At 42.0% G+C, this 17,874-nt stretch overlaps 1 protein-coding gene across 1 annotated transcript in view; it reads left to right on the top strand.

Moving 5' to 3' along the window:
* TP53BP2 (tumor protein p53 binding protein 2) overlaps positions 1 to 17,874 on the top strand; it is a 51,962-nt gene that overhangs the window by 21,181 nt on the left and 12,907 nt on the right. Inside the window, exons 3-11 of the mRNA XM_053974183.1 lie at positions 3,854 to 3,967; positions 5,472 to 5,551; positions 9,511 to 9,612; positions 12,022 to 12,196; positions 13,584 to 13,765; positions 14,139 to 14,303; positions 14,703 to 14,940; positions 16,623 to 16,751; positions 17,158 to 17,294. Coding sequence (XP_053830158.1) covers positions 3,854 to 3,967; positions 5,472 to 5,551; positions 9,511 to 9,612; positions 12,022 to 12,196; positions 13,584 to 13,765; positions 14,139 to 14,303; positions 14,703 to 14,940; positions 16,623 to 16,751; positions 17,158 to 17,294 — 1,322 coding nt within the window. The remainder of the gene's footprint in view (positions 1 to 3,853; positions 3,968 to 5,471; positions 5,552 to 9,510; positions 9,613 to 12,021; positions 12,197 to 13,583; positions 13,766 to 14,138; positions 14,304 to 14,702; positions 14,941 to 16,622; positions 16,752 to 17,157; positions 17,295 to 17,874) is intronic.

The following is a 17,874-nucleotide window of genomic DNA, read 5'->3' as shown; positions in this document are numbered from 1 at the left end:
GCTGAAATGTGAACTTCCGTGTGAATGGGACAATACAGGATGTGGTGTTTTATTCATATCATCAAATTATCAGCCTCTTGGCTACTTAAGGAGGTGTAAGAGAATAATCTGGATACAGAAACATGAAGTGAAGCAGAGAACTTTTTCTGAGATTAGTCTTTGCAGAGACATCATGAGACACACAAGAACAGATATCTAAATGTTGCTTGGACAGCTGTTGTTATAGGACAAAAAAAGCTTCATCCATTTTTACAGTGAAAACCTTGACAAGATCATTGAGCCCAACCTTTGACCGAACACCGCCATGCCAGCTAGACCATGGCACTAGGTGCTACATCCAGTTGTCTCTTGAACATTTCCACGGATGGTGACCCCACCATCCGTGGAAATGCTTAACCAACCTTCAACCGAAGAAATTCTTCCTGGTGTCCAACCTTACCCTCCCCTGGTGCAGTTTGAGGCTATTTCCTCTTGTTGTGTCACTTGTTACCTGGGAGAAGAGACCAACTCCCCCCCTGGCTACAAGCTCCTTTCAGGCAGCTGTAGAGAGTGATAAGGTCTCCCCTGAGCCTTCTTTTCTCCAGGCTGAACAACCCCAGCTCCCTCAGCTGCTCCTCATGAGACTCATGCTCCAGACCCTTCCCCAGCTCCATTCCCCTTCTCTGGACTCTCTCCAGCACCTCCATGTCCTTCTAGCAGTGAGGGGCCCAGAACTGGACACACCATTGAGGTGTGGCCTCACCGGTGCTGGGCACAGGGGGACAATCACTGCCCTGGTCCTGTTGGCCTCATTATTGCTGACACAGGCCAGAATGTCAGTGGCCTACTGGACACACTGGCTCATGTTCAGCTGCTGTTGACCAGCACCCCCAGGTCCTTTTCCACTGGGCAGCTTTCCAGACACTCTGTCCCCAGCCAGTAGCAGCACTGTTTAGGGTTGTTGTGACCCAAGGGCAGGGCTCAGCAGTTGCTGAAATTCCAAATACAGTTCCCAGTTGTACTTGTTAACAAAAGTGCAGTTATCTCAATAGCATTAAAAGATTTGAGTACTGGATTCATGCATGTTGCTTTGGATAAAATTTTTTGAGCATCTGTATAGCATCCAGTAACAAGCATTTGCAAGATGTTTTCATATATATTCTGGAATTTTTTTTTTTGGTGAAGGGAGGAGGCAGCGGAGGAGAGAAATACTTCTAGCTTTTTGCTAATCTCATTTTCAATGTCAGAAAAGTTTTCCATCTTGTTCTGCCAGGATTAGCCACGATTTCTGTTTTGTTTGCGTATTACACTGAACAAATACAACTACTTTAGAACAAACATGGTGCAGGACAGCTAACCTCTGGGGGTAGAAACAAAAGAGTTGCATTGGAAAATGACTTCTCACACTTCAATTATTGAGATCCTTCTTAAATCACTTGTTTCTTTCTCTTTCTGACACTTGCTCAGGAATGTTAGCTTCTATTGTCAGACCTTATTAAGCCTACTTTGAAAGATTGCTGCAAGTGTACTTGAGGCACTTTGCTCCCTGAAGGGGGCAAGTTTACTACTCTCCCTGTCCTCCTAGTTTTGCTTGAATTTTGGTGAATATCAGGGCAAAATTTCTTGACCTTCCTGTTATTGTCAGAATTCTGTTAAGCGGTTACCTTGCCTACTGTGGAAAGCAGTCAAAAGGAGTGCATGTATAACGATCTACTTTTTTTTTTCTCTATGAGACAGATAGGGAAAAAAAAAAAAGAAAACTGATTGTCCATTCTTCTTGAGCATTCCAAATGTACATTTGTTTGGTATTTGAAAATCTCTTTGACCTTCTTTTGAAGCCAGTGAGTGGTATTGACAGAATCCTTCTGTAAAGGGCATCTCCCTTGATTATAGAATTTCAGCAGAAGTATTGCTGAGCTGCTAGAAATCTGCCTCATAAGCCTGCTGTATAGCCTTGAAGACAAAAATCTGCCAGTGGTACTGTTGATTTTTTGTTGTTGCTGTGGTTTTTCCCCTTTTTTTTTCTTGAATTAAGGTTTAGCAGATGAGGAACGTTTTTCGCTGTCTAGACAAGTAACCGCCAAGAGACGGCTTTTTCTGTAACAGTGACCTACTTGCTTATTCTGTAAAGCTAATCTCTTTTGACAGTGACTCCAGAAATTCTCCTTCCTAGATTGCTTGAGCACAGCTGCAGCATTTTCATTTAAAGAAACACTTTTATGTTGAAAAGAGCTTTTCACATACTGAAAACATGTTAGCAGCTCCTTTTTTAATGAAACTGAAAACATTTATACTTAACACCAACAAATTTTCCTGCTGAAAAGATTATTTCATATTAAGACAGTGACTTTTTGAAAGACTTTATTGAATATGAATGAACTACTCTGATTTCTTTTTTCTATCTTTCCCCTCCCCTTGCTTAAAAAAATGAAAGGAAATTGCCAACAAAAGCAATGTCAGGAAAAATGAAACTGGTGCAAAAATGGTGGTATTTAATTTCATTCTTTGTCTGCTTGTCTTATTTCTCAGACCAGGAACAATATCTTCTGCTTGTCTGGCATCCAGCACAAATGGATCCGACATGATGATGAGCCCCAGTGCTGTTAGAAGATACTGTGACAGTATCCTGGCTATGTTAATTCACTGCTGTGATATATTGACCACAATGTTGCCATCACATTTAAAATAGGCAGAAAAATTTATGGTAAAATGTCTAGAATAACAAAAGAAACTGCTTTTATGTAAAGATTTAGAGGCCAATAAGTAATTCTAGTTACATTTTGGCTGTGAGTACCTGGCTGTGATGTATGTAAATTTTTAAAGAATGGTAATACAGAAAGGGAGGAGTAGTGGTAAATTTAGACTCACACTGAGTTTTTCTGTTATCAAAAGGCAGCAAGTAAGGCTTAAAAATTACTTATATGACTGAATCCTGAGCTTGGGAATAAAAGCAGGAAAAGTAGTTCAGTGGAACTTGGGCATGTAACTTTTTCATCTCAGTTATTTGAAAGGAAATGGCAAGTTCTTACTGGGCTCACTTTTCACTGTCTGATCCTTTTTAAACTTTGAGCTGTGAATCCAAAGTAGTTCAGCTTTTCAAGGTTTATCAGAAGTTGGGCTTTCAAAATGCATCTCGTCTGAACTTAATGAAATTTGCTGTCCAAGACAATGAGCTGGATCTGTGTCTGACAGGAGCTGTGGGAGAACACTTGAAGTGACAGGAGCTGTGCTGGCACACTGAGGATCAGGCCTGCTGGGTACTGCCAAGGAGCCTCTCCAGGCTGTTGAGTGCTCCTGCCTGAGCTTGAATGCAAGGGCTGCCATCCAGCGTTAAGAGGAGAATTCCTCTTCCCTGAGAGTTTATCTTTGCATCTCTCTTCATTCTTGTTGGAGTTAGGAAGTAAATGAGTGCCTGTAGGAATTGTGGCAGCAGTGCCCTTGAGGAGGGGGTGGGAGTGACTAAGGAATGAGTTTGTCTGAGGTGCCACAGAAGAGGAGTGAAAGGTACAACAGCACATTTCCTGCACTGGTGATTTGCACATACAAAATGAGGACACTAGACCTGAAAGCTCTAAATTCCTTGTTTGTTTTCCCTCAGGCTTTAGCAGTGCCTCAGCTTTTCCCTTCAGGGGTGGGCTTTTCCAGGGCTGCTATTCAGAGGTGTTGGTTTAGTGTCAGAAGCAAGGAGCGATGCAGTGGCTTCTTAAGGAAAAAGTAGAAATACCTTGGATGAGGGCAGGTGTTCTGTGCATTCACTACACCTGGGCACTCACAGTCTCACAGTGTTCAGGTGAAAGATGGACAGATACTTCTGGTTTGGTGTGGGCCCGAACTATGGTGGGATGTAGCAGTTAACAGCTTTTTTCCTTTTCAGAGCGTCCCATAGCCGATAATGAACGGATGCTGGATATTCTGCAGAGGTTTGGAATGCAGAGGGGCGAGGTGCGTTTCTTTCTCCGCCATGAACGCTCTCCCTGCCGGGAAGCTGGTAGGTGTTGATCTCGGCTGGTTCATTTCTTCAAGTTCTACTTCATTCTTCAAGGTTAAGGAAACAGCTTGTGTGTGTTATTTATTAATGTTCATAGCCAGTAGGCGTTGCAGCCTTTTTTTTTGTCTGACTATTGGCTAATCTTTGTAAAAAAAGGCTTCATCTCCCCTTGCTTTGTCTGGGAATAGTAAATCCAAATTGAAATTTCTGCAGGTTTTCTAGATCTGGTTGTCACCAAAGCATCCAAGGGCATACTGTGTTAAATATATTTTCTCCAGCAAAATGTCTTGAACTCTGTGGTAATCTCTTCTTTTAAATATAGTAACCAAACTGTTGCCCAGTAATGTACTCTGTGATTATTCACCTGGTTAACACTTTACCAGGGTGATAAACTTGGCATACTGTGCAAAGATAGACTTCTTCAAAGTTTCTCCTACACATTTGTGTTAGTTTTAGGAACAGCATTAAATGAACTGCCTGGTGAAGTTCTCTGAGAATATAATTCTCATTGTAAATTGAAATGTGAAACCTGTAAAGGAAATTAACTTTCAGCTTTTCTGGGGTTTTCTGTGTATCCCACATTCATCTCTTCAGTAGAATCTTTCACTTTTACCTTTATATCAATATACCAAATTCTTCTTCCTCCCCTTTTTCTGTTTTCCTCCTTGGTAATCTTCCTCGGTGCTGGAAATACTGCGTTTGTTAAGTGGCATTGTACCCAGCATGTTTTAGATGTCTGACTGTATCTCAATATTTGAAATGTGTACTGGTGATAGAATGAGTGCATGAAAAGCTAAAGCTGTGCCATTTCTACCTGCTGAGGATCTTACAGAGCAGTTTAGTTGTCAAAATGTATTTTTTCAAGTCCAGGGTGCTTGTAGTATTAGGATTATTGTCATTTTATTGGCCACAGCATTGCTAAGCAATGTATTTGAGCTCTGAGTTAGTCTCACAGAAATATGGTTGTGAGATAGGAATCTAATGAGCAAGAAGGTAACAGGCATGGCTTTGTCCTGTAGTACACTTAGTTCTACAGGGAAATCAGTGAGCTTGGTACTGGACATCTGAGCACTATTTGCACATAGTTTGATGGGAATAAAGTGGGGTTCTAGTTAAGCAGCATCTTTACTGACACAATGACTGCCAGGAAGAAGGAAAAAAATGTGCTTTTAAACTGTGTATCTATAATGCACATTTAGTAGGGGCTGACAGCCTGTTTGCCACAGGATAAATACTGGAATAACCTACTATCTGTTAAGCTGGTTTTGTTTGTGTTTTTGAAGAGAGCTATTCTTTAAAATAAAAGTTGACATTGAACAGAAATATTTTCAGAAAATGTGTTGTGTCATCGCTTAAATTCATCTCAGTAGAAAACACATAAGAACAGGTGTTCAGATTCTACACCATAATGATTGTTCTGATTCTCCTTTTGTACTGAATGCTATGTCTAAAAGGATTAGAATAATCTTATATTACCTTACCATTTTTGACTGTTTCTATCTAGGGACTGGACAAAGGTCTCAAGACCCAGCCTTCAAAAGAAACGGTGTGAAAGTGCCTGGTGATCGAAGAATAGAGAATGGGGTAAGTGCTTGATGCAATGGCTGAGCTGGAGTTCATTTTCCCACAGCAGCCCTCCCAGTGCTTTGCACTGGCAGCCAGAAAGGTGCTGATAACACTCCAGAGTTTTGGCTACTGCTGAGCAGGGCTGGCACAGCATCAGCACTGTCTCAACATTCCCCCCACATCAAGGAGCTGGCAGTGGGCAAGGTCCTGGGAGGGGACGCAACTAGACCAGCTGACCCAAAGGGACCAAAGGGATATTCTGTGGCATGTGGCATCAGCTGAAATACAAAAGCCAAGGAGGAGGAACGGGAGAACATTTGTTATTTTACAATGTTTGCTCCTGGAGCAACTGCTTCCTGTGCTGAAGCCCTGCTTCTTGGGAAGTGGCTGGACATCGCTCTCTGATAGGTAGAGAATAAACTGGTTTTTGTTCTTGCTTGCTTGCACAAACTTTTTTGCCTTTGCTTTAGTAAACTGCCTTTTCTCAACGTAGGAGCTGTTTTCCAGCTTGTTCTCTCTGGCCTGTCCTGCTGGGAAGGAGAGTGGTAGAACGGCTTGGTGGGCACCTGGCATCCAGCCAAGGTCAACCAACCACAGTCCTTTTTGGTCCCTGAACGGGGGTGAGACAAAGGCAGTTATATGTGTACATATATACAAAAATATTTTGCATACCATAGTAAAAAGTAGTTGCCGAGTATCAAGCTCCTGTGTGGGACACAGAGTTTGTCAGCTGCACTGCTTATCTCTATTTTTCTGAGTTTGGGAACATATTAATATAAACAGTGGCTCTGTGCTTTGCCCTCACACTGATGGCCTTGTTGCACTGGGGGAGCTGTCTTGTGGGGATGATGAGGGAATACACCTCCCTCCCTGCCTGAGATTGATGTGAATGCTTTTAAAATGCAGGTTCCCACAGTCTTCGCTCGTGCATATATAAGCTGTTCAATACTGTTAATAATATTAACTAATACTGTTGGCACCCTGTGGGGTTTGTGGAATTCAGTGTCACCTGGGTGTAAGAGAAAACAAAATTTAGGTGAGGAGATATTGAGATTTGCTCTGAGGTATCCAGTTCCTGAGTGGCAGGGTGTGTGGAAGGATTTGGGCAGGTGCCTGGGGTGGTTATCACCTCCCATTGCCTGGCACTTTACACCTGAACAGGTTATCAATCAACCCTGGCAAACTGACATGTCAGCTGAGAGAAGGGTGCCTTGCCTACCCCAGTGAAAACCAGCAGCCTCTCACCCTGTACTGGGGCCTGGCCTGTGAGCCACAGTTCAGTAGTCAGAGCACTGTCGTTGAGGCAGGAACCCCAAGTGTGTCATTCAAAAAAGAAATTTGCAAGGAGTGAGACAAATCAAACAGAAGACGAAGTTACTCAGTCCTTGACCTCATCAGAACTTCAAGACTTGTGAAAAGATTACACCTGCCAGCCACATGAGCAGATTTCTGCCTGGCTGCTTCAGTGCTGGGGTAATGAGGCTGACAGTCAGCTCTTGGAAGGTGACAAAGCCCAACAGCTGGGATCCCTTGCCAGAGATCAGGAAAGTGAAAGAGGAATTGGAAAAGAGAGATCAATTTGCAGTTTCTGGACCTGGCTTCTCTCAAGCATAAGGGCAAGGTATCCATTTAAGGAACATCCTGTAAATTTCCAGGAAAGTGAACCACTGCATGAAGGTATCCAGTACTTGAGAGAATTAGCAGTGCTGGAAGTCATCTATAGTGATCTAAAAAGTGACACTGTCCCTAAAGATCCAGGGGACATCCCTTACACAGTGGCTGTGTGGAGGAGGGTGGTTCAGAGTGCCCCTCCATCATATTTCAGCATCTTGGTGGCACTGCAGATGGATAGACCAACTGTAGAGGTGGCATCCTCCTGGCTTGGAAATGTAGGAGAAACTGGGTACTTCCACATCCCTAGAGCCAGCACCCAGATTTTAGGGGCAGCCCAAGAGATTGCTCCTCTCCTGCCCCAGTCAGAGGGAAGCCCCAAGAATAGGCCGTGTAAGGAGCTCTGGTTGTTCCTGTGTGAGCAGGGAGAGGACATGAGGCAGTGGGATGGTGAACCCCCCTCTAAGCTGCAAGCCTGTGTCCGTGAAATGGGAGGGAAGAATTGTTCAGAAGGGGTCACCCAAGACAGTGTGGTTGCCACAGAGAGACAGGAAGGCAATCAGTGATCTCCCAGACATAAAAGGACTGAAATTGCCTCCTTTAACCATGGTGAGGGGAATTCTGTTCTGGCATCACCAAGGTCAGCCAGAATACTCTGACCAGGAGCAGGACTAGAGGGTCCCGTCCTTTGGCCAGGAGGAGGAAAGGGATGACTGGGCACGCTGGACTGTGTGGATTCGATGTCCTGGCACATCAGATCCACACAAGTATAAAGCTGTAGTAGATAACTGGTGTGTGTTACTGATGCCGACAAGGCACAGGAGTGCAGAACCCATCTGGATCTCTGGAGTGACTGGGGATGCCAGGAGTTGTCTCCATTAGAGGCTGAGATGAGTTTGACAGGGGGCAAGTGGCAAAAGCACCCCATTGTGACTGGCCCAGAGGCCCCTGGTACCCTAGGCATCATCTACCTCAGGAGAGGGTACTTCAAGGATCCTAGGGGGTACTGATAGAGTTTAGCTGTAGCTACTGTGAATAGAGAGGAGATCAGACATCCATCCTGTCTGACACAAAAAGACCCCTTCATTGTGGGATTGTTTCAAGTTGAAGACCAGCAAGTGACAATTGCTACCAGGACAGTGCCTTGGCAGCAATATCACACTGACTGAGACTCTGTAATCCCATCCAGGAACTAATTCCTTGACTGGAGAGCCAGGGAGTGCTCAGCAGGACCCCCTCACCCTTTAGCAGCCCCATAAGGCCAGTGCAAAAGTCTAATGGGGCCTTGAGAGACATATTCTGTGGTGACATGGCACCTTGGAGAGAATTAAATTGGACAATGGGACTGATTTTTGTAGTAACCTCGTAAACTGTTGGGAAATGCAAAATGGCATTGAGTGAATATATCATGACACTTAGCATCCACAAGCCTCTGGAAGAATTACCATTATAGTGGAAATGGAGACTTTCCCTCTTTGGAGATACTGGTGCAAATAGTACCATGGAAAGAAACTAAGAGACTGTTGTGGAAATGTTGTTAATGACTGCTCTAAAATAGACACAAAGCCTCTAGCAATTACCATCCTGGCTTTCAGTTTTCAGGATGTCACCAGGATCTGTTGGCTGCCATAGCAGTGCTTGTAGAGGTGATCTCAGAGCCACAAATGCACCATATTGCATTCTCTACTCTAATCAGAAATTTTTCATATTATTTCAGTTTGGGTTTTTTTTTTTTTTTTCCCTTGCAGTTTTGTCAGAGATCCCTAACTCCAGATTTCAAGCTGACACCAGTTACTGTTTTAGCATTGAATCCATTGTCTATCACTCTTGCTCCATAATATTAGGGATGTAAGACTGAATCTAGATTCAGGAAATATCTGAACAGACAACCAGTAATAGTGGTGTCTTTGAGAGTGGTGTTTTCCCTCCTGCCCAGCCATATTTAAACTTTCTATTTTCTTCAGCTTACATGCTTCAAATTGTAGTGATACACTTACGAGCACAGATCCATCCTGCCACATGCTGAGCATTCTGGGCTCAGTCAGTCAAAGCTGATTCATGCTGAGCTGAATTATAAAGGGCTCTGAAATGCCTCTTCAAAATGCTGCTGGGATTTTGCTAGAAACATTAATGTTCCAAAAGATGTCATTTTCTGTGAGTTGTTGGATTGGGCTACACATGCATATGAGCTTACAATTGTTTATTGTTTTACCATGAGGAGATGCTGTGTCTCTCTAATTCTTTTATTGGCTATTCAGTTGGGGTTTTTTTGAAATACTTTTATGATACTTTTCTGCAGTAGCTCTATTAAGTGCTAGCCAAATTAAAAATTCTAGACTTAACATGCTTTGGGTTTTCTTTGACAGGTAAGTGCACCAAGGATGGATATGACACTGGCTGAACTTCAGGATATGGCATCACGCCAGCAGCAACAAATTGAGGCTCAACAACAAATGCTGGCTAACAAGGTGAGTTTGGAATCAGATTGTTTACAGCCAGAAACAAAGGTAGTAATAGTCATGTGAAGTGGAGGGAGGACTGGGGAATTGGATTTTTTCACCCCCTCTAAACAGAGGGCTCTTTTTTTTGGCTGCCTGTTTTTAAATTTGAAAGTCAATGTATGCAAATATCCAGTTGTAAAACATATAAATAATGCCAGTGATGGAAGTGACCATTTAGCTTACTGAAAGGATAGGGCACATAACATTAATATATTGTCATTCATCCCGGTGGCTCTGTCAGCTCTATTTGTGCTCCGTGTGGTGACCAGCAATTCACCAGTTTGATCACTGAACAATGCTTTTGTCTCTGCTGTCCTGTCATGCTGTCTTGCCTTCTCCTGATAAGAGTTCAGTGTGCCTAGTTTTCTGGGGCAGCTGGCTGGAAGAGATGTCTTGTATGTGATAAAAGTAACCTAGGACTGTGATTTATAAAATGCTTGCAGAACAGTAACAGAAAAGCTAATGGAAGCACACAGGGTGTTCCTGAATTGTATAGGGGAAAAATACTCTGAATGCATCTGTGGAATGGTGGCACAGAGCTCATGTTTTGCTTGAGTGTTGTTGGTACACATTACTCTTGAAAATGTAAGAAAATGCTGCTTTTGGCAGAGAATTGTGAAATGTGAACCTGTCCTGAAGAGGGCTCATCTCTCTGGGTGTGTGTTCCCATGGATTTCAGAATGTGCTTTGCTGGGGAAGAAGGCTGCTCTGAGGATCTGCTCTCAGTACTTTTCCTGTGTCACACACCCTCTCTCCCTCTCCCTTTGAGATCAGTTGTGTGTGTCTGTGTGTTTAGTACCTTGCTCAGTTCCCTTGGCCCTCAATAATTGTATCTCAGGGAAATGCTTCAAGCCATGGCTTTCTAATAGCTCTGCAGCACCTGCTAAGTGGTATTATTGCCTCTCAAAATAGGTAATAAAACTTTTTCTGCTTTGTGGTGAGAACAGGTGCAACTATATGCAGGAAATTGGCCAGTCAACCAAGTGATGATAGGTTTCACCTGAAATGTAGCAGGACAATGAGTACCCATACTGCCTTGTTTAATTGGCCAAAGAATTTTGCCCTCTTCTCAGTTCCAGCTGAGATGTGTTTATATATGAGAAGCCTAAACTGTCACAGCTTCTGTTTCCCTCACAGGTGATGGCAATGCACCCTGGTCTTATAAATAACACTGTAGTCACAAGAAACAGGAATGTTATTTTTACTCTAAATTATTTAAAAAATAAAAATATGAGTTTGAGTCTGGAGAGTTACCCACTGGGTAGGTGCTTGCCTGTGGCTTGAAGAAGAGTAGCCCTGTGAGTGTCCCACTGGTAGGATTTTTCATTTCGGTGCCTGCCTGGAACAAACTTGTTTTCCTAGGTGCCTCTTCAGAGTGACTTTCCATTGCCTCTTTCCTGCCTTCTGAAATCTGATGCAATATTAAAAATAGATTCTGAGGGAGGAAAAATACACTTTCTTTTTAGACACGAGCTGTAATCTCTTTTTTTTTTTTTTTTGTGACATTTTCCTGCGTGGGAGTGACTCTAAAGTAGTGCATACACTGAGGGCGCTGCCTGATCCTGGTTTTCTCCAGAAGGCAAGCTCACTTTCCTGCTCTGCCTTTTTTATTCCAAGTGCACAAGAATCTCTGTTTTCTAAATCTGACTGGTGACTTTTTTTTTTTCTTTTGTGGGTTTGGTTTTTTTGGAGAAAGTGTGCAGTTCTAATATTAGTAAGCAGTGGTAGTCTTGGATGCTTGGGAAAGTCTCACTAGTTCTACTCCCCTGGAGCAACCTGTCATCTCCAGAGCTGGAAGCCATGTATAATAGCCAGTGATTTAGAGGAATTTTTTGTAGATGATCTAGTGGTCTCATGGTTTCTTCTAAGTCTAAACTAGACATGTGCATGTAGAAACTGATAACACATTATTTTACTCTCTAAAGGAAAGAGGATCTTCTCCACTAAGGTGATATCTATTGTTTAAATGAGGGCCAGGTCACTGGAAGGGTTTTCCAGTGTCTTGAATTATCTGAGTGGTGATAGTGGTGATCATTATTAGGAGACCAGTGTGTTTTCAGAGGTTTGGTGTGCAGCCATCCTCCATCTCAAGGAGGTTTTAGCAGAACTAGTACAAAATAGTAATGGAAAACACTAGTAATTTATGGAATACTTTCTAAAGAATGTCTAATATTCTCCAGCATTATTTAGTTGTTTAAAATGTGACATATGATAGAAATATGTAAAGTACAAGCAGCATGGAGAAGGTGGAGAGGAAATAGTCCTTAGCTCTTGTAACTCAAGAGCCCAAGTAGTGATTAAATCAAATTAGCAAATGTCTTGGAACATGAATGCTAAAATTTTTCTTAGACTTCAAAATCTTTGTCTTGACTGCAGGAGCAGCGCCTGAAATTCCTGAAGCAGCAAGATCAGCGACAGCAACAGCAAGCAGCTGAGCAGGAAAAACTGAAGAGATTAAAGGAAATTGCTGAGAATCAAGAAGCCAAACTTAAGAAAGTGAGAGCATTGAAAGGTCATGTGGAGCAAAAAAGACTTAGCAATGGGAAATTAGGTGAGTTGCTGCTTAGGGAAAGTAGCCTGGGATTTTTCATGAAACAAAGTTCTTAGAAGTAAAAAATTTCTGGTGATTTCAGTGATTCAGAGGAGTTATTTACAGCATTCCAGGAGGTGGTAATCTTAATAATTTCACTTCAATCATTCACTTCAGTAATTTAATTTCACTCTTGTATTTACCAAGAAAACTCATGACTGACCTAGAACAAAATATATTTTCTTACTATATTTTAAAATATCCTGTAAGAGCACCCTGTATTTTGAGCCTAGCATGTCTGCTCTTTAATTACAGTGTAGTTTTTTTCCTTGCTTGAATACCTTTGTGCACCACAGTAACTTTTCCCATCCTTGATGTCAATACCCTACACATTTAGAGTGTTATTTTCTTGGCCTATAACAAAGCTTAGCCTGGTACCCAAGTTACCTTCTATGCAAGAGGTAACTAATGGCCAAACTGGCTGCATATTTGCTTTTTAGTTATGTGAATCTGACCAGGATCTTGCTTGCTGTAGTACTGGTTGGTTGTTTATGGTTCAGCATGTTGATAAAATATTAAGTCTGAAATAAGTATTTATTCTTCTGCCTACCTTTTCATCCTCTCTATTGTGCAGAATTTATTTCCAGCCTGACTCAACTGAAAACACAAATATGTTGTTTTAGTAGGAAGCATTTTGGTTGACAGATAAAGCATAAGTGTTTTTCTGTCAGAGAATCCCTTTTCTGCTTAGGTTCTGTTGCACAAAATAAACATATGTTTTAAGGCTTGGAAGGATGGTGGAATAATACAAGATCTTGGAGCATGTGAATCTGTTTTCCTGCACCATCCCCAGCAGGTCTGATTTTGGTACTTGCTTGAATTCTTACTGATTCCTTAAACTTCATTCTACAATAGAACAGTTTCAGCACTGGGAGCAGCTGATGAAAGATGTTTGTAATAGACCTGAAAAAGCCCTCTGAAGTCTTTGTTTAATATGACAGCTTGGGTATTTTGTCACTGAGTTCTTATGACCTAAATTCAGAGTTCCAAATATCATAAATATGTCTTGTGGTTTAGTGAGTGTCTTCCTGCTGAATTCAGCATTCAGTGAATTTAGGCTTCTCCAGATGAATTTAGTCTGGCATTGTGGTTTTGTTTCAATACTTTAGAAAGCTTTAAAAAAAAAAAAAGTTCTCTCGAAGTAGACCAAATTTCCATAACCATTCTAGTGAGCCTGCATTTGCCAGAGCTCAGAGGAAGAGCTGGTGTGACAGGGCAGTGGGTTTGGCTGAGCAGCCCTGCTCTGGAGGCCGGCAGGGCGCTCTCTGTCTCCTTAAGTGCTGCCTTGGAAGCAGCCCACGCTGGGCTGTTTCTCAGGGCAGCTATTGTGCTCTGCCCTTCTTTGCAGTGGAGGAGATTGAACAGATGAACAGCCTGTTCCAGCAAAAGCAGCGCGAGCTGGTGCTGGCCGTGTCAAAAGTGGAGGAGCTCACCAGGCAACTGGAGATGCTGAAGAACGGCCGGATTGATGGTTACCACGACAACCAGTCGGCTGTAGCTGAGCTCGACCGCCTCTACAAGGAGCTGCAGGTAATGGGAGGCCAGCCCATGACCCTCAGCTCCTCTGGGCTCAAAGTTGGTTGGGTTGTTTCTTACCTTGTTTGAAAGAAATCCTGTTGCTCCTGTTCCTGCCAGGGCTGTGTGGGACAGCCTGTATGCTGAGGATGGAGGGGTAGTTGTGCTGGGTTTAAGGTAAAGAGGGGAAGGAGCACACACTGTCTGTACCTTTCCTTTCTGCAAAATTTGGAGACTAACCAAAGTTTCCTCTGGAGGGAAAACATGACTTGACTTTTTAGAAGGCTTTTCTCTTTCCAACGGTTTCCTGTCCTCGATCCTGAAAGTGAATTTGTTTTTATTTTGGTTGTTTTCCCCTCCTCCCCCACTGCTTTGTGAATTTATTCAGTTGAGGAACAAACTGAACCAGGAGCAGAATGCCAAGCTGCAGCAACAGAGGGAGTGTTTGAACAAGCGCAACTTGGAGGTGGCAGTCATGGATAAGCGTGTTAATGAGCTGCGCGAGCGGCTGTGGAAGAAAAAGGCAGCTCTGCAACAGAAAGAGAATGTACCAGTAAGTGTGGGCTATTTCGTAACTAAAACATTAATTCTGTGTCTTGTCTGTACAGCCTGAAGTAAAAACTTGCTTGGGGGGAGGGTTGATGAGATGCTAGACTTGTTGTCTTTATCCATATGTAGTGAAAGTCTTGTATTATTAAAGTCCTTTTCATGGTACATTAGTGTTAACCTACTTACTCTTTACAGACAAGAAGTCTTATGTTGTCGTGGAGTTTTATTTTAGGGGTTTTTTTTGCTATTACTACCTCAGCTTTATAATTCTCAGAGCTGTTTCAAAAAAGCACTTTCGATACTGGAGTATCAGTACTTGTTTTATTCTTTTTTACTTCTTTTACAAACTCTATGAATGGATACTGCAGAATAAAATTCTTTACATATTCTTTTTTCCCCCAAGGTTTCTTCAGATGGCAATTTACCACAGCCGGTGGCTTCTGCTCCAAGCCGAGTCGCAGCAGTAGGTCCTTATATCCAGTCCTCTACTATGCCACGTATTGCTTCCAGACCTGAGCTTTTGGTGAAGCCAGCATTTTCAGATGGGACACAAGCTTTGCAGGTACCTGATGGGCCACTGAAAACACAAACACTGCCCAATATGAGAGCTGGGAACAGTTCACAAGCTAAAGCTCCTGCAGGTAATAGCTTACAGTTAATATTTCTTGTCCACACATGCTTTGTTTTCCTACCTAACAGCTCTGTTTTGATGTTTTGTTCTGTTTTAAGCAAAGTGTTACTTGAGATGTCAGTCTTGTTACTTGCAATTTTTCCTGTACCAGTGAATATATATTTTATGAACACTTGAGTTTCTATGATTCAATGTTAAAAATGAAGTGAATCTATCAGTGAGCACTTTGAGTTGTCATACAGTGTGGACTATAGGAGGATTTTTCTATAAAGTAATTATTTATTTTAAAGTTCCCCTAAGAACTATCCAACAGTGTGTGTGAGTTTCTATAGGCTATTTTAGTACATGCCTGGTAACCTGGTAGCCTGGATTTAAAAACTGGCAATGCCAAGTATTCCGATGGTGCATTTTGGAAATGACACACGTAAAGGATTAACCAATGTAACAGATTTTACAAAGGAGGTGGCTGCTTGTAGCGCAGAAATAGCAGTGAAGTTACTGACTTGCTGAAGAGTGAGGTTCGGCCTCTCCTACTTGGAGAGTTAATGGAGATTTGTTGGCTTCTCTCTGTGGCTTTCTCCTATGAGAGGCAGTTCAGTTCAGTAAGAGAAGTCCAAAGAAACTTTTAGAGAGTTGTAAATATCTCTTCTGTGCTATCCTGGGAGAAGACTCACTTTTCAGCTGGGAGAGAAGAGAAACACTGATCTTCCCAAAAGCAAGAAATGGAGACTGAGCTTGCAGAATAGTTCTGTTTATTTTATATCTCCCTCCCTCCATCTCCAATTCTGGCAGATACTGAAGTAACCATTGCACAAAAGCTGTTGCAAGTGTCACTTGCTGTATTGGAGAATGGAGGATTGTTTCTTTTTATTTGGTTTGCTGATCCTAAAACTACTGGAGTAGAATTTAAGCTCTAGACCACACAAAATTTGAATTTTTGCTAGAGGAATGTGTGGTGGTTAGCTATTTGAACTAAAATATCACTTCTTATTTTTAGCATTTGGACAAAAGGACTGCTTTCCTAGAGAGAGTTTTTGGTACTTTGTCAGAATGAAATTTTCTGCTGCTGCTTATTATTACTGTTTGAATTTAACATTACTTAAGTTATTTAGAATTTAGTAGAGAGAATTTGGTGAAATACTTAATAGGAGATTGCAAGCATTTTCTTAGTGGTTTTTGCAGATCTGGATGTCTACTCCAGTGAATGTAAAGATCACAGGTCTTTAATGCAGACCCTATGTGCACATTAAACACACAGATGAATTTTCTCCTGTTTTGGCTATACCTGGCAGAGTCTGTCTATGCTTTAAACCATCCTGTTTTTCTTTGCACAATGTATCTTTTTATACTTAACATTGTATCACTTTTAACTTGGCACAGATACTCAAGGAAAGTTTCCTACTAACTGGAAAGAAGCCAATCAAGCATTTTTTTTTGAATGCTTTAAGTGCAGATTTGTGCTATGACAAACAGTTTTGTTGCTGCTTTTGGTAGTTGTTCTCGAGCTTCATTTGCATTCTCTTTTTAAAACAAACAAATGAAAATCTCTAATGGTAGGTTTTATAGCAGTTAACTTCTATGTGATACTTTTACATTGGCTAGACCTGGTTCTAACAGAAAAAAAGAAATATTTGTGGTAAGTCAATAAAAATTACTATTCTAGCTTAATCTGTTCCACTTATTCTCTCCTAGGTTCTGTGATCCCCAATGCAAAACCTTCCCCATCTGCCCCTGAGTGGAGTAGTTCAAATACAGACAATCATATCAATCAAGGATCAGCCTTGACTTCAGGAAAAGGAATTGTGACAAGTGAAGGACAAGGTATGTTCTTGTGTGCTTGGCTAATCTTAAAATTCGGAGAATCTAGTTGATGATACCTCTCTTCTAAATGCTTTAGTAAATAATTGAGAATTCATTTGAAAGCACAAAAAAAAAAATCAAAGAATATTGCCATTGCTTTGCTATGGTGTTGCAGGGTTTTTAAGAAAGAAACCAAACCCACAACTTGCATCAGGTGGTGAAGAAGATCCTAGTTCCTTCTTACATGCCCCTATTGAATTTGCATAATTCAGTATTTGACAGGCCCAGGGGCCATTAGTGCAGAGATAGGATGGATGCCAAAAGCATCCCCTGCATACACTGTGGTAAATATTGCATGCAGCAGGACTCTCACCCCTACAATTGTGCCATCCCTTTTGAAAGTTGTCTCCTCTCTCTTCAACAACAGCTGAAGGAGAAACTTTTTTACGAGACAGAGAGAAGAAGGTGCGTCCGTTCTCCATGTTTGACTCTGTGGACCAGTCTGCTGGGCTGGGCACGCTGAGGAAGAACCAGAGCAGCGAGGATCTCCTGCGGGAAGCACAGGTATGCAGGGAGCCCGGGCTGCTGCTTCCATCTGCCAGGGCTTACCCACAGCTCTTCTAATGTGGCTGGCAGAAAGCTCTGAGAAGTACTGAGGCCAGCTTTTTTAAAAGACTGCTTCTGAGAAAAAAACTCTTAGGCTTTTAATGGCAATTGGTTACTCCAAATCATTCTCTACAGTCACTGTGCTGGGAATCTGTGGCTGTATTACTTGTATGAGTGTGTACTTTTCCCCCAAAGACACAAAGAGGCATTTGCACGTTTGTTTGGTTTTTTTTTCAAAATCATCTACATACTTGTTTCACTCTTTAATGCAACACTGTCCTTCAGATGTTTGATAGCAGCACCTTTACACCTAAATTTTGGCATGAGGGCACAGTTTGATCAGGTAGGGGTGCACTAGCCTACAACTGGGGATGAGAGGTGCTTTGTTAGAGAGCAGCCTCTTGCCAACAGAGGGTCTGATCTCTCTAGAGAAATTATTTTGCCCTGCCATTGCTACTGTTTTAAACATACCTGTTACAGAAAGAATTAAAGAGAATTGGCTCAAAGTATTTAAAAATATCAGTGATGACAAAACGTT

The sequence above is a fragment of the Vidua macroura genome, chromosome 3, assembly GCF_024509145.1.
Source record: "Vidua macroura isolate BioBank_ID:100142 chromosome 3, ASM2450914v1, whole genome shotgun sequence".
Classification (NCBI taxonomy): Eukaryota; Metazoa; Chordata; class Aves; order Passeriformes; family Viduidae; genus Vidua; species Vidua macroura.
The sequence above is the reverse complement of the archived record's forward strand: the minus strand, read 5'-3'. Positions and strand labels throughout refer to the sequence as shown.